Source organism: Hyla sarda, chromosome 1 (assembly GCF_029499605.1).
Source record: "Hyla sarda isolate aHylSar1 chromosome 1, aHylSar1.hap1, whole genome shotgun sequence".
NCBI classification, from domain to species: domain Eukaryota; kingdom Metazoa; phylum Chordata; class Amphibia; order Anura; family Hylidae; genus Hyla; species Hyla sarda.
Genome location: NC_079189.1, coordinates 510,725,776 through 510,753,107, shown reverse-complemented (window position 1 = coordinate 510,753,107; position 27,332 = coordinate 510,725,776). Strand labels below are relative to the sequence as shown.

The 27,332-nt window shown below is 40.6% G+C and overlaps 2 protein-coding genes across 16 annotated transcripts in view; one reads left to right on the top strand and one right to left on the bottom strand.

The window, feature by feature from the left end:
* CAST (calpastatin) overlaps positions 1–15,889 on the top strand; it is a 197,570-nt gene extending 181,681 nt beyond the window's left edge. For all 11 annotated transcript variants that reach the window (XM_056537592.1, XM_056537573.1, XM_056537570.1 and 8 more), the window contains 18 exons: positions 474–572; positions 1,909–1,989; positions 2,068–2,112; positions 2,599–2,694; positions 2,889–2,975; positions 3,949–4,053; positions 4,505–4,588; positions 5,347–5,394; positions 6,391–6,483; positions 6,682–6,771; positions 7,433–7,525; positions 7,794–7,886; positions 7,979–8,014; positions 8,423–8,518; positions 8,817–8,888; positions 11,017–11,085; positions 12,919–12,982; positions 15,189–15,889. In XM_056537592.1, the coding sequence (XP_056393567.1) occupies positions 474–572; positions 1,909–1,989; positions 2,068–2,112; positions 2,599–2,694; positions 2,889–2,975; positions 3,949–4,053; positions 4,505–4,588; positions 5,347–5,394; positions 6,391–6,483; positions 6,682–6,771; positions 7,433–7,525; positions 7,794–7,886; positions 7,979–8,014; positions 8,423–8,518; positions 8,817–8,888; positions 11,017–11,085; positions 12,919–12,975 (1,344 nt within the window). In that variant the 3' untranslated portion in view covers positions 12,976–12,982; positions 15,189–15,889. The remainder of the gene's footprint in view (positions 1–473; positions 573–1,908; positions 1,990–2,067; positions 2,113–2,598; positions 2,695–2,888; positions 2,976–3,948; positions 4,054–4,504; positions 4,589–5,346; positions 5,395–6,390; positions 6,484–6,681; positions 6,772–7,432; positions 7,526–7,793; positions 7,887–7,978; positions 8,015–8,422; positions 8,519–8,816; positions 8,889–11,016; positions 11,086–12,918; positions 12,983–15,188) is intronic.
* Positions 15,890–18,677: 2,788 nt separating this feature from the next.
* ERAP1 (endoplasmic reticulum aminopeptidase 1) overlaps positions 18,678–27,332 on the bottom strand; it is a 145,886-nt gene continuing 137,231 nt past the window's right edge. For all 5 annotated transcript variants that reach the window (XM_056537567.1, XM_056537565.1, XM_056537566.1 and 2 more), the window contains exons 14-19: positions 24,935–25,091; positions 24,661–24,845; positions 23,585–23,743; positions 21,260–21,400; positions 21,108–21,189; positions 18,678–20,409 (exon numbers count right to left, since the gene is read on the bottom strand). In XM_056537567.1, coding sequence (XP_056393542.1) covers positions 20,263–20,409; positions 21,108–21,189; positions 21,260–21,400; positions 23,585–23,743; positions 24,661–24,845; positions 24,935–25,091 — 871 coding nt within the window. In that variant the 3' untranslated portion in view covers positions 18,678–20,262. The remainder of the gene's footprint in view (positions 20,410–21,107; positions 21,190–21,259; positions 21,401–23,584; positions 23,744–24,660; positions 24,846–24,934; positions 25,092–27,332) is intronic.

The window sequence follows — 27,332 nt, the reverse complement described above, 5'->3', positions numbered from 1 at the left end:
ACTTATAATGCTCGGGTGATTGGAATATAGTTTGATCATTTGACAGTTTTTCCACCATCCTAGCTTCTTCATGTGTTACCATATTAGTACTGTTTTTTTCCCACTACATCCAATGCTTGGTAATAAGCATACATTGAATGTATTTACAGGTTGTTTACACCCCAATGCCCTATCTTTTCGGCATCTTTTGAAGTAGATATTTTTTTACTGATGTTTATTGTAATTATTTTGCATATGTTAAATAAAGATATACTTTTTTATTTTGTATATATTTGGGCTCCAGTAGTCTTCATTGACAGGTGTTTAATTTTGGGTTGTTTAACCACTAGCTATGTGACTAACTAATGACTAGGGGATTGCTCTATCAGTGTGGCATAGATCATATGCATTAATGTATTAGGTTTTTAGGATATGGTAAATGTCAATTTATTTTCCTGATTTTCTTTGTGTTCTTTTTGTTTTTCCTTGTCTAGGCCAGTATAGACAGTGCTTTAGATGAATTGATGGGTACTTTAGAAGGGGCGGAGTTCAGTGTCCCAAAATCTCCTGTATACACAGGTCCAGAAGTGACGGTAATTTTGTATATTTTTTATTTAATCGATGGTAGAACATGACAGTATAGAACATGCCTGGATGTTCAATATGATTTCCAAATAAGAAAATCAGGCAATGGATTTATAAAGAGAAATGATCGGTAGAACAATAAGAATTCAGATGGACAGGACTGTTTTTGTACAAGGACTGTTCTACCAGAACCAGGCAGTAGAATATACATCTATTACAGTAGGTGATTTCTGGTGTCCCACTGCTAGGGTCGGGTTCACATGTGGTTGTGTCCGGTTGAGAGGCCCCTGTAAATCAATGTCATCTGCAGGCAATTTGTTATGGCCCCACAGGATTTCATCAAAACAGCAGTAGCTTGTAGCTGAAGTTTATTTGTGAACCGTATTGACTCGCTAGTCATAATGGTTTTAGTTGCATCCTGGCCACATCCAAATGTGTGAACCCGGCCTAGGATTCCAGTGCAATCACCTAAATAAAAACCATCTGCGAAATGCCCATCTTTCTGCAAGACAAGTAATGCATTACATGGTGCCCATTGACAGCATTGTGATATTTTTTCAAATCCTGCTCTAATAGAAGGAAAAAGGACCCTCTTCCTTACTTTCATATACATTTATAGGGCCTATGAAGAAGGGTAATGAAACTGTTAATCCCCCTTTAAATTGTTTACCAATGCTTTTACAAAGCAATAATTATGTGCATCAATTATTTTATAATCCATGATATTTTATGATATTTTCTGTGATATAAACTATCCTTTAACACAAATATCCCCTCTCCAAGACTTTTCTCGTGCTGCGCCATTTCTCTGGAATGCATTTCCTTGATCCCTTAGACTCAGCCACAACATCTACAGTTTCAAACATGTTCATAAGAAACATCTCTTCAAGCAGATCTATAACATTCCCTAATTGGCTTCCACTACTACCAATTTGCCCATTTTGAGACCTCTGGGTCTTGGAGATATCAAAAGCTCCATATTTGGCAGTCTCCCTATACTCTCTATGCACTTTAGACATTCATATTAGTTAGGGACTGGTTCACCCTCCTGTATGTAACCTTTCCTATTTATAAAACATTGCTGGACCAGTGTATCAATAAAGCACTTTAACCCTTTGGTCTCGACCCTATTCCTCGTAGTCTGTAAGCTCTCGCGAGCAGGACCCTCACTCCTCATGTTTGAAACTTTAGTGTGTGATATTTTTATGTCTGATACTTGTCTTTATTTGTACCCCAAAATTGTAAAGTGCTGAGGAATCTGTTTGCGCTATATAAATAAAATGATTATTATTATTACATAGTATAATAATTTTTGTATGTCTGGCTTCTTATATTCTTATATAGGAAATGAGTACAGCTACTTATATTGAGGAGCTTGGGAAAAGAGAAAGTACAATCCCTCCCGCATACAGGAACCTCCTAGATGTAAGTGTAAGCCGATCTCAGTTGATGTATTTTTTCATTGTGTTTGTCAGCTCTTCTTAGCTTTTCTGTGTTATTCAGGGAAAAGCTGATGGACCACCGGTACCCCAAACTCCCGAAGATAAGGTACTATTTATTTATTTTTTCCCAAATTCAGTAATATTAGAAGTCATGATGCTGGTGTGAACAGGGCCTCATTTACATGTTTATATATAATAATCCCTTATAGGTTCACACGGAATGGATCTGCAGAGTATTTTAAGCTGTGGATAGGCAGATGACTGACTCTACAGTGGGCCTCCAGCTGCAATCTGCCGCTATGAGCAGACACAGTGATCTGCGAGTCACCTCGAATATGCACAGTATACTCGCACACATTGCGGCAGCTCTCTGCCTAGCTCAGGGAGCAGGGGGAGCGGCCAGTACACTGCGCATGTGCGTTGACTCGCAGATTACTGTGTGTCTCCTCGTGGCCGTAAATTTCTTATGCGAGCAGGCACAGTTGGAGGCACACTGTAGGGTCTGACATCAGAGGATCCGCAGTGTAAAATACGCTGCGGATGAGTTCTGTGTGATCCATCCTATTACCATTGATTTTACCCTTTATTTCAGGCCATGACTGACAGTGAGTTGGCAGATGCTTTTGATAAAGAGTTTTCATGCCCTGAGCCCCCAGTTGCACAGCAGACCCCTCCTGTCACACCCAAAGTAAGTTTCTATATTTTATATATACAAATATTCCACCAAAGCTCCAATTCCAATCAGTTTGAAATGGATTGTCGTGTTAAAGTTCACAAGTGAAAAATGCCTTTACATTATAAATTCAGAATGCCTTTTTATGTTAATAGTGAAGAAAATTACCTTTTACATCTTAATCATTTTTGCTTTCTTTGTCATTTCAGGAGACTCCTGATGGGAAAAAGTCAGAATCTGAAATTGTAGTAAGCGCCGCCTCCTCCTCTTCTCTCCAAGCTGCTCCTGTCCCTTCTGTAAGTAGCAGCTGCTTTAGACTGGTTATTACTGCTGTACATGCTGGGTCTCATCCTATGCTGGTACTCCCCACAGGTCAAATATCATAAGAGTAGATGAATTGGGCTATTGGCACAGTATTGTTACAGTATTCCAAAAAGCAAAAAATTGGTAGAGACTTGTAGCCTTAAAAGGCACCAGTGGTCAGGGAAAATCAATGAAGGTGATGCAGCACTAAAGTGATCAGAAAGTGATTGTATATTCTAGAAATATGCCAGGGATTGCCCAGCTTAGAAAATCAATTTAAAAAGGGAGCTCCTTTGTTCACTTTGCTCCTGGTCAAGGGGAGAGCAGTTAAAAAGGGCATATCTCGCTCTGGAGGACTAGTACATAGACAGCTCACCAGTGTGACTGGGTGATGTGTAATGTTTAATTTCCCCTGTGGTGGTGTTCTAGGGAAAGATCTTATCAATGGCTCACTCACCACCTATCCCTCCCATAAAAAACTTAGGGGGTCTCTTGTAAAGAATCCCAAGGTAGCCAGAGGCTAACAAAGGAGTCCAAGGTATATTTATCAGTCGCCACCAATTCCTCCATTCTACGCACCTGATTTAAGGTTTCCACAAACTCCGCCGGTGATTTCCAGTGCTGAGGGATAACTTCCCTAGCAGCTCCAAGGAAATGTTTCAGGAGGCCCTTTTTTGCCCAAAAAAGCAATGCACTAAATTTTTAAATGGTCATGCATCAGCCTAGGAAATCCATGCACAAATGTACAGTCTGTCTAAAGCTAGAGCAATCAAACACAGTTTTAGTAAAATGGTGCCTCTGTGCCTGTTTAAAACCTAAAGTAAGTAGGTAGTGTAATTCTACGATACCATACACTAACCTTAGGAGCAGACTGTTCTTAGCAGAGCAACAATAGTATTAAATATTAAATGAGCTTTTGTATAGCGAGAAGCATTCATCACCTGTGTTAATGTTGTTTTGTTGTAGAAAGCACCTGCAGCTAAAGGTGACCCACTTGATGCCCTGGCTGGCACATTGGGCACTAGGAAAGACGACCCAAAAGACAAGCAACCTGGTGTAGATAAAGTTAAGGTAAATTTGTTTGTGAAAAGAAACATTTGTTTGTAAGTCCTATGGAACACATGTATATAGAATTTTGCCATAAGTATTGCGGCACTGTATGCTTGACACTTCTATTTTACAACATTTTAACAAATATGTGATTTAAAGGGGTATTCCAGCCACCTATCCACTAGATTGGTGGGGACCAACTATTATATATGTGACAACACTACATGCTTCTACAGGTCATGAAATAATAAAGGCTTATATAGGTGGAAAAGCCACATATGCAGACCCTCTATTTTGGTACACATTTAGATCTCAGTAATTCAGTATACAGGAGAGCATGCCACCATTCTTCCATCATTTGCCTCTATATAAAATCAATGGGCAATGTGGTACTTTGTATCTGAACAACACACAGTGATGTTGCTTTATTTTAGCTAGTGGATAATGGTTGTATTATCACTTATTGTTTCAGGAAAAAACTGGCAAGGAAAGTAGAGAAAAGCTTGGTGAGGATGAAGAAACCATCCCCCCTGATTACCGACTAAAGGAAGTCAAGGTGAGCAGACTGGTGTTTTATTATTCATTACTTCTATACAGATTCTGTGTCATGTGCACATAGTAATACAGGAGAAAACCCTTACCTAAATAAACCTTACCTAAGAAAACCTATTTTAGGATGTAGCATTGCAAATTTTGTTTCACATAAATGATGTTAGTGATATACAGTCTAAATAATGACCATATCAGCATTGGGTACAGCATTCAGTACATAGGAGGTATACCTGTCAAAATTGGATGCTGATGTCTACTGTAGCACAGTGGCTTCAAACTATGGCTCTCCAGATGTTTCAGAACTACAATTCTCAGCATGTTTGGATAGCCATTGACCATTTAGGCATACTGGGAGTAGTACTTGTGCAAAATCTGGAGGGCCATAGTTTGGAGATCACTGCTGTAGCATTATGACAGTAGGCCCATTGAGTTTAATGGTCTGAATGTAGTCAACAAGTGACTACGTCCAGTCCATTTCCCGAATGTATACCATTGTTTTGTGGAACTTGAAAGCTTGGTCTTCTGCACTTTGGAGTCCCACAAAACTACAGTATATATTTGGGAAATGGGGTGAACTTAGTCACTCATTGACTTCATTTTGTCCATTTAAACTCGATGCACCTGCTCCCAGTATGCAACGGTATACATTGGGCCACCATTTTGGCAAGTTACCGACATATAGCTCCATTATACTGCTGACACAATATGTGAACATAGCCTGATAGACAAGACCTAATGTGTATATTTATATTGTGATATCAGGATAAAGATGGGAAGCCTCTTTTGCCAAAACCTGAGGAAAAACCACAGGTGAGTGTAATTTATGTTCTTCAGTTTACTAACCATAGTCAGATACTATGAACTACTATTCAAATAAGGTACTTTTTTTATAAAAAATAAAAAAATGAAAACATATAAGCATACAAACAATCCCCAACTGCCCCTCTCTTCCCCCGATAGACTGCATTTTTGAAGGACCACTAAAAGTCTACAGATAATATTCAGGGATGTCTTTGGAACATGGAAAACTTTATTGTTCCCTGTTACCAACTATTCTAAATTACATTGTATTCACCAGCACAGTGAATATATATATATTTTCACCCACTCTGATATGGCAACAATCATCTTGAAGCTTAGTGGAGGTCCTAAATGGAATATATAGTGGGGGAGATTTATCATTGCCTTCCTAACATTTTATTGGCTGAAATTTTGCGCAATTTCAAAATAGACAACTTTGGCAAAAGAGATTTGAAATGCAATGCTTTGCTCTTGACTATGCAGTGGACGAGATTTATTAACTGCGTCTTCTTTAAAAAGGTGCAAAAATAATGCACAAACATTTAAAAAAATGCTAATTCATACCACCTCTGCCTTGCCTTAAAGTGACATCCTACATCAAGTTGTGGGATGAAGTCTGTGCACCGTCTTGATAAATTTGGCACACATAAGCCAAAAACAGAGCAAAAAAAAAAAGCTGTGAAGTGGCTGCACACAGACAAATACTGTATTGATAAATCTCCCCCAATATCCTTATAGTCTGACCATTGTAGTGCCTGTTTTAGATTAGATAGCATTGTAGGCAGTTTTGTCTGCAGTAGGCGTATGTTTGTAAATGTTGCTAGGCAGAAGCTTTTGGTCTCTTTCTCTGTCATGAGGCACTTGATACTGTCCTCCATGTGTGCTGCCCTGTAGGATCACGTTTCTGCTCCACTCATATAACAGGCATTAGTTTTACCTTTGTAGTCAAACGGTACAGCTCAGTCCGATTTCTCTTTATTCCATTGTATTGCTATGGCTATGCAGGCGATGAGCGAGGACGAACTACTGGATGCTCTGACAGAAGGGTTTGACACTACACCTGTCCCCTCACAGTGTGCACCATTACAGTCCTCTGCGGTGAGTTTTCTGCATATTACTTTCTGTGTCTTTCTGCCTTATAAATTACACCTGAGATTGGCTTTTACACGGCCTATTAGATCTTACTACAGCAGACCCTCTATTGGCTATATACAAGTCCACCACATCTTTTTTCTTGGGAATACTGTGTAACAATGAAGAACCAAATTCCTGAAGTGCTTCTGCTTTCTGTTATAGAAGGCTCCTGGAAAATCCGGATCTGAAGAAATGGTGTCCTGCTCTAAAGCTTCTGCAGTACAGTCCTCAGCAGCAGCACGCTCCGTCTCTGTAAGTTCTTGAGTCGCTGGATGGGGTGAAGTTTTCTTATTCATGTATTTTGTATAAATAGTAACATTAATTCTATTTTTTTTTAGTGCTCTTATACATATAGTTGAAGGGGTTTTCTTATTTAAACCCCTTAACGACAATAGACATATATTTACATCAATTGCTGACTCCTGCTGTATGAAGCATGGAGCTGAGTGCGCGTCATACCTGGTTGGTCCCGGAACCTATCAGCAACCAAGACCCGCGGCTAAAGCCTGACATGGCCGATCAGGCTGATGTCCGGCATTATCCCTTTAGATGCTACGATCAAACTAAACTAAATTGCAGTGTACTGATCAACTGGGAGGATGTCGGGCGGTCTCTTACCTGGCTGAGCGACCCTGAGCTGATAATCGCACGCTTTCTTGGGCGTATTGCTATATCACAAAAATCATGATTTGATTGCTTTTGCGATATATCGTGCAGCCCTAATAAAGACCATATCAAAAGCATATCAAATTCCCATTTGTGTTCAGATATTCGGACAGCATTTCTGTGTATTTCTGCTTTGCGTTAGGATGTTTCTTTCAAACCTATTTTGTAACTTATAGGAAAAACTGTAGCTCAGATCTGGAAATTATTATCCATTTCAAAAAACATTTTTTGTTGTCCTTATGTGCAGATACCTGATGATGCCCTAGATCTGCTCTCTAGTTCCCTGGGAGAAAGGCAGCCTGATCCAGATGAGAACAAGCCTGTAGTGGACATGGTAAAGGTGAGCACAGCTAGAACACCCCGATCACATGTCTTTACAGCTGCATTTGTACTAAGAACTATGTACTGTATAGTAGCTGTTTTATATATACAAGCTGTCAATCAACTTTCTTTCACTCCACTAGAGCCTTACCAGCCTAATCGCTACATGAGGTCAATACTAAAATTATATAAATGAATATATAATTTTTCTCTTGGACCCAGCATAACATTATGAAGGGGCTTGTATGTCAAGTGTTATTGATGTGTAATATCTGCCCCACATATAGGAGAGAGTAAAAGAAGAGCATATTGATAGGCTTGGAGATCGAGATGACACAATCCCACCTGAGTATAGACACTTGCTGGATGGTAAAGACCAGGTAATCTTCTGTATAGACACATTTTGTGTTGGTGTGTACTATATATTGGTTTATAACGGTCATTCATTGTTCATTTTGGTCTCTACTTACAGGGAAAACCTGCAAAACCAGAAGCAGTAAAACCACAGGTAAGCCAATACCTTTTCTTTTTATTATTGTGGTAATTAAAGAAATTCACTGGGTTTGAAGGTGCCAATACAGATAAGAAAAAATGTAGTTAAATCTGCCAATGTTCTGATGTGTATGAGGCTTCCAACTTTCATTCAATGGCAGATGTCTGATGAAAGGATTGGGCATGTTGGATGGTCCCAAGGGAGAAGCTGCCTGAGGTGTCTGGCAGTGGCTTATTCCCTTCTTTCTATTAAAACAAACATGCAAGCTCAGATTTTACTGAGGGTATTTCTTTCCTGCAAAATTTTGCATCTTTGATATCTCGGTTTGGGACATATTGAAAAAAACTAGTTCTGAAGTGCAGATAGTATCACAAGCAGTTGTTTTTAGAATCCCAGTATTAAGATAAGTGATTTTTATTTTAGACATCATTGGATGATGCCGCAGCTATCGATCTGCTCTCTGGAGGCTTTGCATCTTGTGAAACCAAGGCAACTGACAAAACACAAAACTCTTCACAGGTATAAAGTAATTGTATGCAGAACATATGATATTCTCCTATATCTTTATTATGGAGTGTGGAAATGTTTAAATGCATGAACTGGGTAATTTGTGAACAATAATAATGGGATTGGCTCACCGTAGCCGCAGGAGTTGTCTGAAAATACTAAGGGAACTGTAGACTGTCATATTGCCTGTGGTTTCCCTTCAGGAGACTGCAACCTGTATTAGGGAAATACTATTCTGATACTTCAGTATGGCCTAAAACTAGTTAGATAAACTTTAAATCAAAACAATGAGATTTTTTTCCTATTACAGGACAAGGTTGAGAAAGGTGTCTGCAGTGCTCCAGTATCTAAGGCATCAGGGAAGGTTCCAGAGGCTTCAAAGGTAAAAAGAACATGTAGAAAAGTCTCTGACAATTCAGCAGATCTGATGATCTGGTCTTTGTCATGAGTATAAAATCAATAATCTGTCATACAATATCTTCTGATTGTCTCTGTAATCTGTGACCGATCAGTGGCTGTAATGCCTTCTGATCGCTATAAAAGTGTGGCAGCGGTGCTAGGAAAGAGCTAAGGCATTGCTAAGATTTCTTTGGAGATCAAATGGTTTGGTTTTTATATGGAGTGGCCAACTACACTGATCAGATATCTAATATTATGCCACCAATGTCTGTTCTGTGATAGCCCTTTAAATGGATAACATGATATGGTGGTAAGGTGGGATTGGATCATACGATTGCCACAGAACCTAAGTGCTCCTAAAAAACAAAAATAAAATAGATAAATCTGCTTTCACCTCAAAAATAATTTTTGCAGTTCATAGTACATTTCAACGTGCATAATGCTTTCCGGTCTTTATTTTCCGGTCTGATAATTTCATACAGTCCAGTCTTATTTATTACAGATTACTGGAACTCTACTGCACATTCACTGTTTTAGTACAGGCAGTGTTGAAAGTCTGAACATTTTTTTCATAATCTCATGGGGGAGATTTATCAAAACCTGTCCAGAGGAAAAGTTGCTGAGTTGCCCATAGCAACCACTCAGATTGCTTCTTTCATTTTTGAAAAGGCCTCTAAAAAATGAAAGAAGCGATCTGATTGGTTGCGATGGGCAACTCAGCAACTTTTTCTCTGGACAGGTTTTGCTAAATCTCTCAAATTATCTTTTTATGCCTACATATCGAAACAGGAGGACCACAAGAAACATATGAATGTAAAAAGGCAAAAAGGGAAACATGTTCACGAGCAAATGATTCCTTAAAGGGGTACTCCGGTGGAAAACTTTTTTCTTTTAATGAACTGGTGCCAGAAAGTTAAAGATATTTGTAAATTACTTATATTAAAAAAATCTTAATCCTTCCAGTACTTATTAGCTGCTGAATACTACAGAGGAAATTCTTTTCTTTTTGAACACAGTGCTCTCTGCTGACATCTCTGTCCATTTTAAGAACTGTCCAGAGTAGGAGAAAATCACCATAGCAAACATATGCTGCTCTGGACAGTTCCTAAAATGGACAGAGATGTCAGGAGAGAGCACTGTTCTCGTGATGTCAGCAGAGAGCACGGTGTTCCAAAAAGAAAATAATTTCCTCTGTAGTATTCAGCAGCTAATAAGTACTAGAAGAATTAAGATTTTTTTAATTGAAGTAATTTACAAATCTGTTTAACTTTCTTGCACCAGTTGATTAAGAAAAAAAAAATTCCACCGCAGTACCCCTTTAAATCACTAAATTGTATTTCATATCCAGACCAAACTATCAAAGGGTCCACTGTGGTAATTGCCAACATGCATGTGGCAGTTGGTCTGAGCTACCTTTTATGGGCATGTTTACTTAGATTAATTATTCTGATGCTATCACTGTTAGTGGGTATTTGCCCTGTTACTAGGTTTATACATTCTGGAATAACCTGGGCATTGTACATTGCTATTTTGATGTTTAAAGGAGTATTCTGGGATATGAAACTTATCCCCTATCCTAAGGATTGGAGATACGTTTCAGATCGCAGGGGGTCCGACCGCTGGGGCCCCCCCGCGATTTCTTGCACGGGGCCCTCGGCTCTTTGCCGAAATAGCGTGTTTCGACCACTGCATAACGCGGCAGCTGACACGCCTCCTCAATACACTTCTATGGCAGAGAATGCCAAATGCAGCGCTCCGGCTCTCCCATAAAGATGTATTGAGGGGCTTGGTGGCTGCCGCATCATGCAGTGGTCGGACATGCCCCGTTGCTGCTGACTGCCAGGGTGCAGTACGGGAGCAGTGGTCGCAACCCCCCCCCCCCCCCCCCCCCCGCGATCTGAAACGTGAGATCATAGGTTCCAGCAGTCAGATTCCCCACTCTTATTCACTTAACACTTATCCCAATCCATAGGATAAGGGCTGTCAGTCAGACAGAAGGCTTTGTTGCTGGAAAGTCCTGTCCTCCTATTGGATCTAAGTATATAGCTTCAAAGTCTGTAGACTACATGTGCTGTCACAGTCAGCAGCCTAATCTCTCATCTCTATTGCAGAACCAGGTTGAGAAGGGTTCCTCAGTCCAGAAACCAGAGACATCAGGAAAGGTTGCAGATTCCTCAAAGGTATAAACTATATTTAAGTATTTCGACAAAAGCTTTAAAACAAAGCAGTATATACAGTACCTCTTGGAGGTCACAATTTTTTTTCTATGTATTTCTGGTAATAGAACTAAATCTTAAAAAACATAAAATTATGAGACAAAGAAAAACATTTAGAAACCAGATTAGGGCTCTTTGCATCTGACCTCAATATTTTTATGTAAAATGTCTTTCATAAAACTGGAGACTGAACAATACATCATGATCTCTTTGCACATCATGCCACAGTGAGAAATACCCTGCATATTTTGATATGAGCAGACACACAGGGCTTTCCCCACCACAGCCCTGTGTGTGCAGTAAGATTGGCAGGCTCGCACATCAGTCACGTGGGTGCACTCGGCCCCCCTCCAATCTTTACAGCGCATACAGGTCTCTGTATGTCTGCTCATAGCAAAATGTGCAGTGTATTTCCTGCTATGCAGCGGATTGAAATATGACTTCAATAGGTAGCAAAACCAGCTGCAGAAACTGCAGTGTGAATGTACATTTAAGTGGCATAGTATTTCAGTTTTATATACAGTCATGTTCCTGGGCAGCCTCCTGTAGCCCCATCCAAAACTAGCAGCAGGATTATTGAGCACAGGCTGTCATCATGTAAGTAGTGTGTTTAATATTAAATGTACAGCTGGGAAATCCCACTGTGGTGTCATGTTTAACACTGACATTTCCAGTATCATACAATGGAACATTAAGATGAATATTTTAGCACTGTTCACAATACAGGCCTTATGCATTTATTTATCGCTGCCCTGATCACCTGATGATGCAAAGATACATGTAAATCTCTCTAAGCTTGTGATCCCCATCCTTTTGTAGGTCACGAGCCACTTTTTAAATATAGCAGATGGTGCTAGGCCACACTGAAATGTGAAAGTGAAGAATCCTACTTATATATTCGAAATAAGTGTGTCACACAGTTGCTATGATATCCCTGATGCCACTAAGGCCCTGTTCACACTAGGTTATAGTGTGGGTGAACAGGAGTCCAATGAGGGATCACTTACTTAAATATGTGCCCAGAATATCCTCTGCTAAATTTAGTGAGTTGCGCAGAGGGCGGGGCTTTGCCCACTTAGTTTACATATTCATTGTCTGTGACTCCACTTTACTAGGATGTGGAGTCACAGACCATGACAATAAATATGTAAATTGAGCCGGCGAAGCCCCGTCACTATGCACGATTCACTGAATTTAGCAGAGGATCTTCTGGGGGACATATCTCAGGACCTACTTGACATATTTAAGTGACCCCTTGTTGGACTCCTGTTCACCCACACTATAGCCCAGTGTATAAGGTTTAGTGTGGGAGAACAGGCTGACAGTTTTCCTTTAATGTCAGTAAGCAATATCCCATTCACTACAGCGCAGTGCCAGGATTTATCCAGCGGATTCTGTCAGAAGATTGAACATGTTCAATCTTCCAGCGGAATTCAATTTAGTTTAGGAATTTTCACTACTGAACGTCCGTAGTGTGAACTAAGCAGTATAATCCTATTGAGATAAATGGGACTCTGCTACAAGTGGAATCCACACGGAATTTCTGTAGTGTAATTGGGCCCTTACATTGTATACTGTTAACCCGAGCTGGTTATTCTTATTGACCACCACTTTTGCTGCCAAGTTAATATTCAGGTTACAGATCACTGTGGGTATAAGCACCATGTAAGGGTATTTCTTTATAATGATTTTACGAGACAGAATAAACAAAGGAAGTATGTGACAATTTAAGTCCATAATATATTCATAATAAAATGTATGTATCTCTTTAACACTGTGCTTCTGTCCTTTTTCCAGTCTACAGGTCAAAGCACCTTGGAGAAGCCTGGTGCCCAGAAGATAGGCAAAAGTTAGACCTTTGGTAAGTCATTGTAGTAATAACATTTACAAATTGGTAAGGAAAAAACATGGAATGCTTCATTGTATGCTGTGTTATAGAGAGTCTTCTCCCCTAGTGCCCTGCTTATAGGAGAGAATAAGGCTATGTTCTCACAGGCAGTTTGCTTCAGGCAAAAACGTCATGGATCAGTGACTTTAATCCACATCTTTTATGTGAGGAATTTATAGCAATCATAAATATGCTGTGGATTTCACAATTTGCAGGAAGTTTATTATTTCAGATAGATTTTTTCTAGACCATGTGAGGTACCGTTTTTTATTTGCATGAAGGTGTCCCTGTCACTTTAAAATTCTTAAAAGGTCCTAGACAAATATCAAAAATTTTGGTCGGTCAGGGTCTGAGTGTTTATACCCCACCAATTGTTTGATACAGCAAGGAAAAGTGCTTTGCTGAGCTCTTCTCTCCTTGTCTTACTGCATAGATTTACTTTATAGCCCAGCTTCTGCAGTGAAGAAGGGAGAGAAGTGCTCAGGCAAGTGCTCTTCTCAACCTGAAGTGGCCGTGCCAATCAGCGATCGCGCTGATGTCCACCATTAAACCCCTCAGATGCCTTGATCAATACTGATCATGGCAAATGCGGCATTCCAATCATGACTGATTGGAACACCCACGCGAAGTCCGCGGGGAACCGATCAGGCAAGATGGTGGACAGAGGTCCCCTCACTTGCCTCCGCCACTCACCCAGGGTCTTCTGCTCTGGTCTGCCTTCTACCAGACCAGAGAAGTAGATGGCCGATAATACTGATCAGTGCTATAAATATGCATAGAACAATCTATTGATTTGCTATAAAAAGTCCCCTATAGGGATATAAAAAATTTAAAATAAATGTAAAAAAAAGTCAAAAACATAAAGTGAATAAGCCCCTCCCCCAATAAAAATATAAAACATATTTTTATAAACATATGATATCAGCACATGTGTAAATGTCTGAGCTATCAAAATATGTTAATTATCCCGTACGGTGAACGGCATAAACATTAAAAAAAAAAAGTTCAAAATTGCTGGTTTTTTGTCACATCAAATTCCAAACAAATTCAATATAAATTATTCAAAAGTCACACATACGCAAAAGTGGTATAAATAACAGCTATAGATCACGGCGCAAAAAATGTGCAATGACAAAGCTCTGTATACGGAAAAATTAGAAAGTTATATAGGTAGGAAGACTGGGCAACGCCGGGTACTCAGCAAATATAATATATATATATTTGTGGATGCATACTAGTGGAGCAATACTAGTACCTCCAATGGTTGTTCATTTAGTAAATACTCTCCTCCCCAGGTTAAGTTTGGGGCTTTCCTTTTGGGTCACATCACACATGTATGATACAGCATCAATGACATATAAGGGGGAATTTATCAATGGATTATGTGTAAGTTTTGGCAAAAAAATTGTGCAAGTTTCTGTGCAAAAATTTGCATTTTTCCTGTGTTCTGTGCAAAAATGTCAGAGCTTTGCACAAAAATTTGCTACTTTTTCACATCAGTTTTCTGGGGTGTTAAGCACTGATAAATTCCCATCTGTGTGCTTTCCTGTGACTTGCTCCTGTAATTTTGAAGCGGTACTCCGCTGAAAACATCTTATCCCCTATCCAAAGAATAGGGGATAAGATGTCTAATCGCAGATGTCCTGCCGCTGGAGACCCCTGCAATCTCCGCTGTGGCACCCCTGTCATTGGGTGCACGGAGCAAACTCCACTCCGTGCCCGATGACTGGCGAACACTGCCGCCACGCCCCCTCCATTCATGTTTATGGGAGGAAGTGTGACTGCTAGTACGTAGCCTTTACAGGGGCGTGATGTCACAAACGCGAATGCTCCAAGCTTCCGTGTTCTGGACACCGCCGCTGCCAGCCCAGAGACCATGGGGGTCCCCAGAGGCGGGACCCCCACGATTAGACATCTAATCCACTATCCTTTGGATAGGGGATAAGATGTTTCCAGCAGAGTACCCCTTTAAACAAGAATTGTATATAGTCCTTACTGTTCATACCATGTAGGCTGGTTTTACATGAGCATAGTATAATTTGTGGATCTATGATGCTGTCACTTGTAGTTCAGACTTATGCTCGTAATACATCATAAGTGCTATTATTGGTTTAGGGTAGAATTGCTGCATTGCACAGTGCAGATATGACTTATCCCTGTCTTTTGTGCCTTTTTTCAGATGCAGAGTCAGTCTCCCCTTTATTGATAAAAGGACTGCTTAGAAAGAACAAGGACTGATACAAGCACATGCCTTCCACACTGTATCTTTCCTTAGACCCTGTTGTGTTTATGGAAGCGCTGAATGAGTTATATTTTCCCTTCTATGCAAAATCTGTTTTTCGGTTCTTTCAGGGGCAAAGCTTCTATAGTTGTAATAAATGTCTCATGTAAGTAATACATTAAAGCCTGCACCTTTTGCACATATTTTCCATATAGAATGCGTGAGCTTGAGAACGTGTGAGGTTACTGAGGAACTTGTACATGACTATATCCATAGTGAGATGATAGCATTGGTCATATTCTGTAGGTATTACAGGGGCTTCATTTTGTTTGGTATACAAGTGAAGAACACATCCTCTATGTTTACAAGAACTGTGCAGTTTATACTCGCCAATCCCCTGTTCTTCATGCACATAAAATGTTATGGGGCTTCTTGGCATGGACAGACCTTAAAAAATTTTGCTTAAATAAAAACATATTTTTTCAGGAGATGGTTGCACTGATTCCCAATAAATCTATTTGATACAGATAGTACATAACCTGGTGCAGAGAAATTGATTTTTTTACTTGATGTGTGTTAGCGGAAGAGATATAAGGGCAGTTTTGCTTTAAACTTATAACTGTGGAACACTATCAGAAATAAAGTTTCATGAAAACGTGGTCTTCATCTTGTCATTGTGTTACAGAAGAAGGTTTGTAAATTTTGACAACTCCTTGAATTTAAGTATGAGGTCTAACTGCAGGCAAACCATGCTCCAAAGATCCCTTACAAACAGTGATTCTGACAGCTATTTTTTTTTTAATAAAATACAATAACTGGAATAGCATACTACACTGGTCTACTTTTATTTTATATATATATTTTTTTTTTTACTGACATACAACAGGCCCAACAAAAGAGTACATTCTTTTTGACTCATTCAGGCTAATGAGAAGGAAGACTAAAGTCAGCCAAACTCTGAGGTGTATGGTAACCAACTCTCTACTGATGTCTGGAGAGAAGGGTTCTTCATGTTTGATTTTCACCACCTGATCCTATTGTTCTGGGAGTGATAAAGTGTACCTGCTGTCAACAAAAACTTTACAAAATGTGTATATTTTATAAAATGCTGTCCCTGCAGCTATTGCTCTGTGAGAAGACCAAAATACAGGGAGTGCTGGCGGGACAAACAGGGCTCTGTGCAGGCTTCTGGCTTGTCAATCATCCTGATGAGTGAGCTGGGGAAATGCAGAGAGCCTCAGTGCACAGAGCCCTGCTTGTCATAAGTGTACAGAGCCCCGCTTGTCCTCACTGCACAGAGCCCCGCTTGTCCTCACTGCACAGAGCCCCGCTTGTCCTCACTGCACAGAGTCCTACTTGTCCACCCACACTTCCTGTATTTGGACTCCTCATAGAGCTATACATGCAATAACTGCAGGGACAAAAATATACACATTTTTAACCAATGTCTATTACAAATATACATATAATGGTATTATCTAAATCAAAAAGTTTTTGGTGATGAGGTATACTTTAAGCCACTAAAAGAGCAGTCATGCTGTGGCCCGAATGTTCATGTATATAGAGGGTTAACTGTTGGTCATTCCTTCGGCTAACAATCATTGTAAGTGTATAACCACTTTATTCTAGAGTATATTTGAGTTTATGTAAGGAGCTTTTTCTAAGTAGTAGGGTTAACAAAAGACACATGTCCATCATGTTTAACCAAGGAAGGGATGAGGTAAATGAAGGAACCGGATGTGATCTTATATTTTTACATACACACAGGGGCGGACTGACACCACTCAGGGCCCCCGGACCAAATAAAGCAAGGGCCCCCAGCAAGACTCCACCCCTTGCCCCAACTCTTCCCCGCCCCTATTCCCGCCCAGTATGTGTATGAATATTTGCCATAGAAAGGAATAGGGGGTGCAGTGCGCTTGAAGCTATGGGGTACTTTGAAGGATGGCAATGCCAGTCACCTTAACTACAAAGTGCCTTAAACCACTGAACAACTCCTCCTTTTTGTGCCAACTTAGCTTCAGCCTCCACTCACCTTTAAAGGGGTACTCCGGTGGAAAACTTTATTTTTTATTTTTTTTTAAATCAACTGGTGTCAGAAAGTTAAACAGATTTGTAAATTACTTCTATTAAAAATTCTTAATCCTTCCAGTACCTATTAGCTGCTGTATACTACAGAGGAAATTATCTTCTATTTGGGATTTGTTTCTGTCACGACCACAGTGCTCTCTGCTGAGACCTCTGTCCATTTTGGGAAATGTCCAGAGCAGCATATTTTCTTCTTCTCTAGGATTTTCTCCTGCTCTGGACAGTTCCTAAAATGGACAGAGGTGTCAGCAGAGAGCACTGTGGTCGTGACAGAAAAGAAATCCCAAATAAAAAATAATTTGTTCTGTAGTATACAGCTACTAATACGTACTGGAATTTTAATAGAAGTAATTTTACATATCTGTTTAACTTTCTGGCACCAGTTGATTAAAAAAAAAAATAGTTTTTCACAGGAGTACCTGCCTTTCACCGCTCACTACATGATGGCACAGTCCGATATATAACGCATGTGTCTGACTGTGCCATCATATAGTGAGCGATGAAAGGCAGGTAGAAAATAGCAACTGATCCATTCATAAGCCACACAACTTTACCTTTTTTGCCCCCCTGCTTGGGTGAGGCTGAGGCCTCTTAAATTTATTACAGAAATAGCACAGCAGCACAGAGGATTTCTGGAGGGAACTGTAGTGAGGCAGACTATTTCACATATAACTTATATCTCAGACTGTGCCATCATGTAAGGAGTGGTGAAAGGCAGATAGAAGATACATACAACTATACAATTCATAAGCCACCCACCCACCTGGCCGGGCTAGCTTGTTTATGTATCCATGCAGATGCCGACTGAGAAAGCCGACAAGGAGATCAGGGCACTTCTTCAGCAGAGCTCTGTACACCGAGGACAAGCAGGGCTCTGTACACTGAGGACCACCCCGGCTCTGTACACTGAGGACGACCCGGGCTCTGTACACTGAGGACAGGCAGGGCTCTGTACACTGAGGACAGGCAGGGCTCTGTACACTGAGGACAAGCAGGGCTCTGTGCACTGAGGACAACCAGGGCTCTGTACACTGAGGACAGGCAGGGTTCTGAGGATGGAATGCCCCTTGTCTTTTGAGGGGGTTTTACTTGGAACCTGATTTCTAAAAATTCCCTTTAATTTTTCACCTAAATCCACGCCAATGCCATAGTATATCCTTCCCTTTTCACCTAATTTTATGTCTGTTTTTAACCGTGCTAACTATTCATGAAGATATACTTAAAACTTCGCTTTCTGGCTGTCTACATACCCAATGAAACTTAATAAAGTATGAAAATTTTTGTTTACGTGCAGATGTTGCAAGGACATTCCAAAACTTTCTTGCAGAGTCCTGCACAGACCAGCCAGACATTTTCACTTGTCCTTTATTTAATAAAAGAAAATGCAATTCTGATGATGTTTTTTGTAATAAAAAATAGTTTATAACAGTTGGACTTGTTCTCAATCTAGGGTATACCCTGGCGGTTCAGCATGTAACTGGGGCACACACTCTAGAATGGAAGGTATCCCACATATAATACAATAAGTGCTGGTTTTGCCCTTTTTTTTCTTTTACTCTTGTATCTATAGTGCAGTCACTGGTAAATTGCAGTAAGTAGAAAAGGTATTTATGTGCAAAAAGAGTATAAATAAATAAGGTGATCGATAAAACAACAATAAATGTGTCCAACACAGCGTTTCACATTCTGATCATCTGGGAGACTTCAGTTTTCATCTGTTTCTCGGAGCATACAAACACAGCCAAAGCCACTGCCACTTTGTATGCTCAAACACATGCAAACTGAAGTCTCCCTGATGATTGGAACCTTAAAGTGGTACTCTGCTGCCCCAGCATTTGGAGCGGGCGGCAGGGGTCGTGACATCATGGCCACGCCCCTTGTGATGTCACATCACTCCCCCTCAATGCAAGTATATGGGAGAGGGCGTGGTGGAAGCCACGCCCCCTCCCATAGACTTGCATTGAGGGGCGTGGTATCAAGGGGCATGGGGGCAGAATACCCCTTTAAATGTTGGGCAAACATTTGTTCTTTTAACTTTCAACTTATTTTTGTGCATAAACACTTTGCCAGTCACTACACTTTATCTTGTTGCACTTTAAGGATACTTTAAGTAAGGGATAGGTACCAGTGGCACTGGGGTGTATATAATTTGTCCTCCAGCTTAGTTTAATGTACATTCACTTTACAGCAAACTAGACGCTATAGCAGCTGTTTTATGTCCAACAGTATTCACAAAAATGACATTCATTTGATGTGGGGCCGTGATCCTAGCAAATGGTATATAGGCAATAAGGTCACAAAGGATCATTATTCCACACAATTTTTATTCTGCTCCCACAAGGAGGCCATCACATTGAATACATCCAGCTAAGGATTTCGGTATGCAACATATAGGTCTGTGATCTCCAAACAATTTTTATTCCGCTCCCACAAGGAGGCCATCGCATTGAATACATCCAGCTAAGGATTTCGGTATGCAACATATAGGTCTGTGATCTCCAAACTGTAACCTTCCAAATGTTGCAAAACTACAACTCCCAGCATGCCCAGACAGCCATTGGATGCTGGGTGTTTTAGTTTTGCAACAGCTCTAGGGCCACAGTTTGGAGACCACTAGGTAAACAATTTTGTCTTCCTTTTATTTTGTGTGGTGCTATTATGCACACACTCTAAAATGTATTAAATAGTCTTGGGGCATTTGAAAATTTTTGCAAAGGTTCACATTTCCTAAAATTTCACATCCTTTATGGTTTACTTATTGTGCAAACATATGCAGCATTTTATCCTGTTGGAAAAATTTGTGACTTTTTACCACCAAAAAAAAATAAAAAATTAAAGACAAATGGTAATCCCCCCCCAATAGGCCTTTTACCAGGCTGGTTTCTAAATAGCCGTACCAGTGCTGTTAACCATGTCATCATATGGCATCAAATTAATTTTATATCTATAAACCATTATTCTCTAGCCAGGCTTTAACTATGTCAAAGTTGTTATCCATCCATCTAATGTTTTCCTCCATAGTCTCTCTTGCTTGCTGCACACACCGTAGTTGGGAGCCATTTTCTTTCAATGATTCAAAAAAAGTTGTTACCTAAAAATAAAAAATTGCAAGTGAAGAATTTGATAGGAATCTCACATTCACATCTATCATTATTCATTATGTATAATAAAGATCACTCTCAAAGAAAAATTATTATGAATATTTTCTGTTATGGGTTAACACCATCATATTTAACATAGAACATGTGCCTCTTTATTTAATTTGAGGTTGCATATCTACAAGGGTTTTAGAATAAAAATGTCTGTCTGGGGTAAGGCATGATGTGCTATAGGGAATGAGCACCTTGGTGCCATGTGTATCCTTCTACACTGGAGACTTGTTAGGGGTGGGGTAGGAAAAATGGTCAGTCACCAATATCTGGTGGAGCTGCCCCCATAAGCTGATTTTGGACCCAGTTCCCTTAAAATTACCCGGTGACATCTGATGGAGCTGGATCAATACTGTACAATGACCACTGATGCTATCAAAACCCTTCCTAACTAGTCAACCAAACATGGAACCCCATAGGCATGATCCATCTAGTCCTTTGATCCACTGCATCCTCAGTGCCCAATCACTTCTTTCTTATAAAAATTAGATTTTTCTGAGACTTTTTACCATTCACTCTTGTTTTCTTCTATTCTCTCCCCCTACTCATCTTTTCACTCCCTTTGCCATTTCCTCTGACCCTGCTTGTTGTCTGGCGTTCTACCCTAACTGTTGAACTGGAAAAATACATATTTTGGTACCTCTTCCAGCCATTCCCTAGTAGAGAATAGTCTTGTAACACCGACAGCCATGTCCCCAATCGAACGGGATCCCAACTCAAACCTGAAACACACAAACATCCATTAGAAAAACACATCTTGTATAAAAACAATTTAATGAAGAATCCACATACTTTTGGATGAGTTGATGCCAGTTAGTCTTCACAAAATTCCAAGCCAACAAGTGACCAACTTGGTTCCTGCTCACAGAGGCAACAATATGTGGCAGTTCTTGAGTTTTTATAAGATCTCCTTTCAAAGCCTCATCCATGAGCCTAGGCAGAACAGGAAAACATGTTATATTGACAACATATAGACAGGACAACACTATACTAACAACACTTGTTATACTCTTTTTCTTCCAAAACTGAAAGTTCCCTTGTCTTCTATTTGAAATGAAGCAAGGACAGCTATGAAGAATCTCAACAAATACTAACTAATTACAGTGGGGATCAAAAGTTTGGGCACCCCAGATAAAAATTTGTATTAATGTGCATAATGAAGCCAAGGAAAGATGGAATAATCTCCAAAAGGCATCATATTACAGATTAGACATTCTTATAATATGTCAACAAAAGTTAGATTTTATTTCCATCATTTACACTTTCAAAATAACAGAAAACAAAAAAAATGGCATCTGCAAAAGTTTGGGCACCCTGCAGAATTTATAGCATGCACTTCCCCCTTCTCAATTATCATCTGGGAAGACCAGGTGATGTCAATCTCAAAGGTTTTAAATGCCCACACTCATCTGACCTTGCCCCAACAATCAGAACCATGGGTTCTTCTAAGCAGGTATCTAGAAATCTGAAACTGAAAATAGTTGATGCTCACAAAGCTGGAGAAGGCTATAAGAAGATAGCAAAATGTTTTCAGGTGTCCATATCCTCTGTTCGGAATGTAAATAAGAAATGGCAGACATCAGGAACAGTGGAAGTTAAAGCAAGATCTGGAAGACCAAGAAAAATAGACAGAACAGATCGCAGGATTGTCAAAAACAATTCAAAACCCACGTTTGACTGCACAATCCCTCCAAAAAGATCTGGCAGACACTGGAGTTGTGGTTCACTATTCCACTATAAAGAGATACTTGTACAAATATGGTCTTCATAGAAGAGTTATCAGAAGAAAACCTCTTCTATGTCCTCACCACATAAATCAGCATTTGAACTTTGCAAATGAACATATAGACAAGCCTGATGCATTTTGGAAACAAGTTCTGTGGACCGATGAGGTTAAAATTAAACTTTTTGGCCAGAATGTACAAGATATTAACTCTGCAGGTTGCCCAAACTTTTGAAGACGCCATTTTTTTGTTTTCTGTTATTTTGAAAGTGTAAGTGATGGAAATAAAATCTAACTTTTGTTGACATTATAATAATGTCTAATCTGTAATTTGATACCTTTTGAAGATTTTTTCCATCTTTTCTTGGCTTCTTTATGCACATTAATACAAATTTTTACCTGGGGTGCCCAAACTTTTGATCCCCACTGTACATTGGCATTCAATAGAGTATGCCATGTTTCTATGAAAGTTCTGTATTTTTCATGGTAGGAATAATACAGCAGACTATTGTCATGGTCAAAAATACCAGACAAAAAGCTCCAATGTAAACAGACGCATAGGGGTGTATTGATGAAAGAGATTTTTCCAGTGGATGTTAATATTAAAGGCATTTTCCTATGTTAGGGTATGTTAACACAGCCATTAACCACATGATGCATAAAATGCCCACATTTTAATTAGAAAAAACTATGTGGTTTCACATTAAAAAACCTGTCGTCATCAAACCATATTTTCTAAACTAAATCAGATTATATACCCTAACTACTCCTAACATGCCTCCTGCCCTACATTTTTTCCCCCGAGCTTTAAAAAGCTGTGTATAATACCTTTCCCCTTCTCACATTGTGTGAGCTCACGACAGGAGAAAGTGGGTGTTCCCCAGCAGGCGTGACATTATTGCAACCTGCGAGAGCTGTACCTTGCCATGCCCCGCACGCACTTCCTGAGTTTGGTCTCCTGCCAGGCCGGGAGGAGACCAAACTTACTGTTTGACTTGCGCAGGGAACAGAACAGAGCCACCTAGTGGCCATTTTTTCAATCCCATTAAAAATATATAAAGGTTGGGAATTTTAACAGCATGTAAATAGCAAAGTGTCTTATAATTACATAAGGAACATTATATTAAAAGTTTTGTTTGGCGACAGGTACTCTTTAACAGGAGATGCGGAACCATGTGAATAAGAAGGGGCATATTCCCCCTTTCTCCGTGCAGTTATACTCTGAAGCTCAGGCAAGGTTTTTCCCCCCTGTGAATACATCCGCTGAAATGGGCAGAAATAATGTAGGCAGCTTTGAGACACTAAACCCCAGCTACATAAAGACATGCTGAAGGTGCAGTGTCCCAAACACAGTGACAGGCATGAGCCAGTATTACATAAAAGTGCATTGTTACCACTGCAGTTTGCCTTGATCTTCAGTTAATGTCAGTGCATATTCAATGAGATGCATTTCACCGGTTGCAGCCGTTTTGTATTTTTCAAACAAATAGTTCCAGCCTTCAGATGTCTGAGCACCGACAGTATAAACAGCTAGGACGACATCACGTGGCAAACTGATAAAAAAAAATAAAGGAAGGCCAGTTAAAAACAAGCTGGTATTCTTAGGAAGACATCATTCAATTATATATGCTTGGCATAAATATAGTGGAGAAGATGGCAGTATCTAATCTAATGCCACATGACTTTGGACTGCAATGAAGAAACATTAGATACTTTCAGACACAGTAATGAAAAGGTAACATCTATTTTAGCCTTTACAGAAGCTCTATCAGGGCTGTATAGTCTAATAAACCTGTTTGTATAAAGTAACTAAGGATGGCCTTAAGGGTCTATTCACATGGCAGAATTTCCGCTGGCGGAATTCTGTCTCAAATTAAAGCCCATAGACTTTTATGGGATTCCGCACTCCCATTCACACTTCTTAAAGGGGTTGTGCGCTGCCCTGCAGTTCGGAGCTCCGCTCACAGCGTCCGGAAGTTCATTACTCTGAACGCTGTGTGCGGGCTTCCGTGTTCGAAGCCGCTGGCGTGACGTCATGCCCGGCCCCTTCGTGATGTCTCGCCCGCCCCCTCGTGACGTCACGCCCGCCCCCTCTACCAAAGTCTATGGGAAGGGGGCGTGACAGCGGTCGCGCCCCCTTCCCATAGACATTCGTTGAGGGGGCGGGCGAGACGTCACGAGGGGGCGGGCGAGACGTCACGAAGGGGCAAGGTGTGACGTCACGCTCGGCGGCTGCGAACACGGAAGCCCGCACACAGCGTTCAGAGTAATGAACTTCCGGACGCTGCGAGCGGAGCTCCGAACTGCAGGGCAGCGCACAACCCCTTTAATTTCCACAAGCAGAAATTCAGAAGTGTGAATGAGAGTGCGGAATCCCATAGAAGTCTATGGGCTTTAATTTGAGGCAGAATTCCGCAAGTGGAAATTCTGCCGGGTGAATAGACTCTAATACTATCAAATATGTAGAAACCTTAATGAACCGTTGGATTCCTTCCAGTTGTTAAAATACTCCTGGGCCTTCTGGACACAAGGCTGGTGTTTACGGTAACAAGCGAACATGAGCAGGGAACTGCGGAGCATCCTCTCAGACACTGTGCCATCATCTGTCCATGACTGGGCATCTATGAGGTTGTGGAGAAGGTTTAAGATATAACCCTATGGAGAAGAAAGGATACAATGCAATACAATTCAGCAGACCAGAGCACAGTAATGTTCAATCCAAATAATGCATGATCAACATTTACTTTCATTTGAGCTTCAATCTCCTTCATGTCTCTCTTTTCCATTAGTTTGTATATAGGGACCAGTTCATCTAAACCTTCGAAGACTGGCATGATCTGATCTTCCTTTTTCAGATACATTGTTAAGCTGAGAGCTTTGTCAATTGGTAGGTAACCAATGCTGAGGAGGAAAAAAACAACTGCTATATTACTGTACATATATCATGGAATAGATTGCAGATAACACTGGCAATATACAATTTAATATGGAATTATATGAAAACTTTCTGTTCTCTTAGAAGGTTCATTGTGCAAGTTGTGCAAATCAATTTATGTGGAACCAATTTAGGCTGGTTTCAACATGGCAGGTTTTTGGAAAGCTGCCACTGCAATTTTTGAGCCAAAAGCAGAAGTGTATTCAAAAGTAATAGGAAATATAAAAGGAAAGACATACTTCTTCCTGCTGGATCCACTTCTGGCTTTGCATTAAAAACTGCTATCGCAGTTTTCCAAAAACAGTGGAAATCCAGCCTTTATCTTCTCAAACTTTAATCTAGCCAGAATTGGAAGAGTATTATGGGTTTTCAGACCCTTTAACATTTTTTTCAAATTTTATGTTGAGGCCTTGTGCTAAAATAAAATAAAAAAAATTAAGTTTATTCCAGGAAAAACTAAAAGTTTCTGAGGACATCCGACCCTTAGCTATGACACTTGAAGCATTGGGTAAATTCATAGTTACATAGCTTATAAGTAGAGACAAGCTAATTTTTGAAAAATTCGATTCGGCCAATTCACCGAATTTTCAGGAAAAATTTGGTTCGGTGTGGAGGTGGTGGCAGCATGAGGAGGCCATATAGTGGCTGAATGACACATCCTGGAGTTGGCAGAAGCATGAAGAGACCATATAGTGGCTGAATGATACAATCTGGAATTGGCGGTAGCATGAGGAGACCATATGCAGGGGTACTCAACTGGCAGACCGTAGTCCAGATCCGGACCACGGCCGCCAGTCACCGGACCTCCGGCTGGACCTCCCCTTATTCATTTGTATAGGTGTCTTTAGACAGTGTCAGGGCAGCGGGAGCGCTGCAGCAGAACAACAATTAGCAGCAAGTCTGGGGTTAAAATCACTGCCTATAAGGAGTGCAGGGGGAGCAGCCCTGACTGAGCTATACATTATGCTGCCACAGCAGGTCCATTACCTTCATCCCCAGCGTGGGCTCTTTAAAAATCTGTGCAGTGCCGCACATATCAGGGAATGCTGGGAGCAGAAACACACATCTGCTCCAAGCCCCTGACAGGTCCCTGCGCCTGACCCCACAGATCACCGGCAGTGCACACAGGAGCACAGAAACAGCAGCCTCCGTGCTACCTCAAAAGACCAAGGGGGAAGGTGAGGAGAGGTGAGGAGACCTGTGCATGGTTGGAAGGATGCGGAATGTGTGTGTGAGAGGAGACCATGGATGAATGGATGGATGAATGGGTTGGGGGTTAGGGGGGGGGGTGAGGAGACTGTGGATGGATGGGGAGAGGTGTGAGGAGACCCATGCATGAATGGAAGAATGGGTGTGTATGAGGTGACTGTGAATGGATTCATGGATGGGGGGGGGGGGAGAGGTGACTGGATTAATAGATGGGGGCGAGGTGACTGGATGGATAGATGGATGGATGGGGGGCGTGGTGACTGTGGATGGATGGGGGCGAGGTAACTCTGGATGGATGGATGGGAGGCGAGGTGACTGGATGGATGGGGGTGGCTTAACTGTGGATGGATGGGGGCGAGGTGACTGTGGTGGATGGATGGGGGCAAGGTGACTGTGGATGGATGGGGGGGTGAAGTGACTGTGGATGGATGGATGTGGGGCGAGGTGACTGTGGATGGATGGGGCGAGGTGACTGTGGATGGATGGATTGTGGGCGAGGCGACTGTGGATGCATGGGGGGTGAGGTGACCGGATGGATGGGGGGGGCGAGGTGACTGTAGATGGATGGCGCAACCAAAAAACACTATTTTTGTGGGGAAATTAAGAAGAAAAACGCAATTTTGCTAATTTTGGAAGGTTTTGCTTTCACGCCGTACAATTTACGGTAAAAATTACGTGTTCTTTATTCTGAGGATCAATTCGATTAAAATGATACCCATTATTACATACTTTTATATTATTGTTGTGCTTCAAAAAAATCTCAACATTTTTAACCAAATTAGTACGTTTATAATCCCTTTATTTTGATGACCTATAACTTTTTTATTTTTCCGTATAAGCGGCGGTATGAGGGCTCATTTTTTGCGCCATGATCTGTACTTTTTTTCATACCACATTTGCATATAAAAAACTTTTAATACATTTTTTATAATTTTTTTTAATAAAATGTATTAAAAAAGTAGCAATTTAGGACTTTTTTTTTTACGTTCACGCCGTTC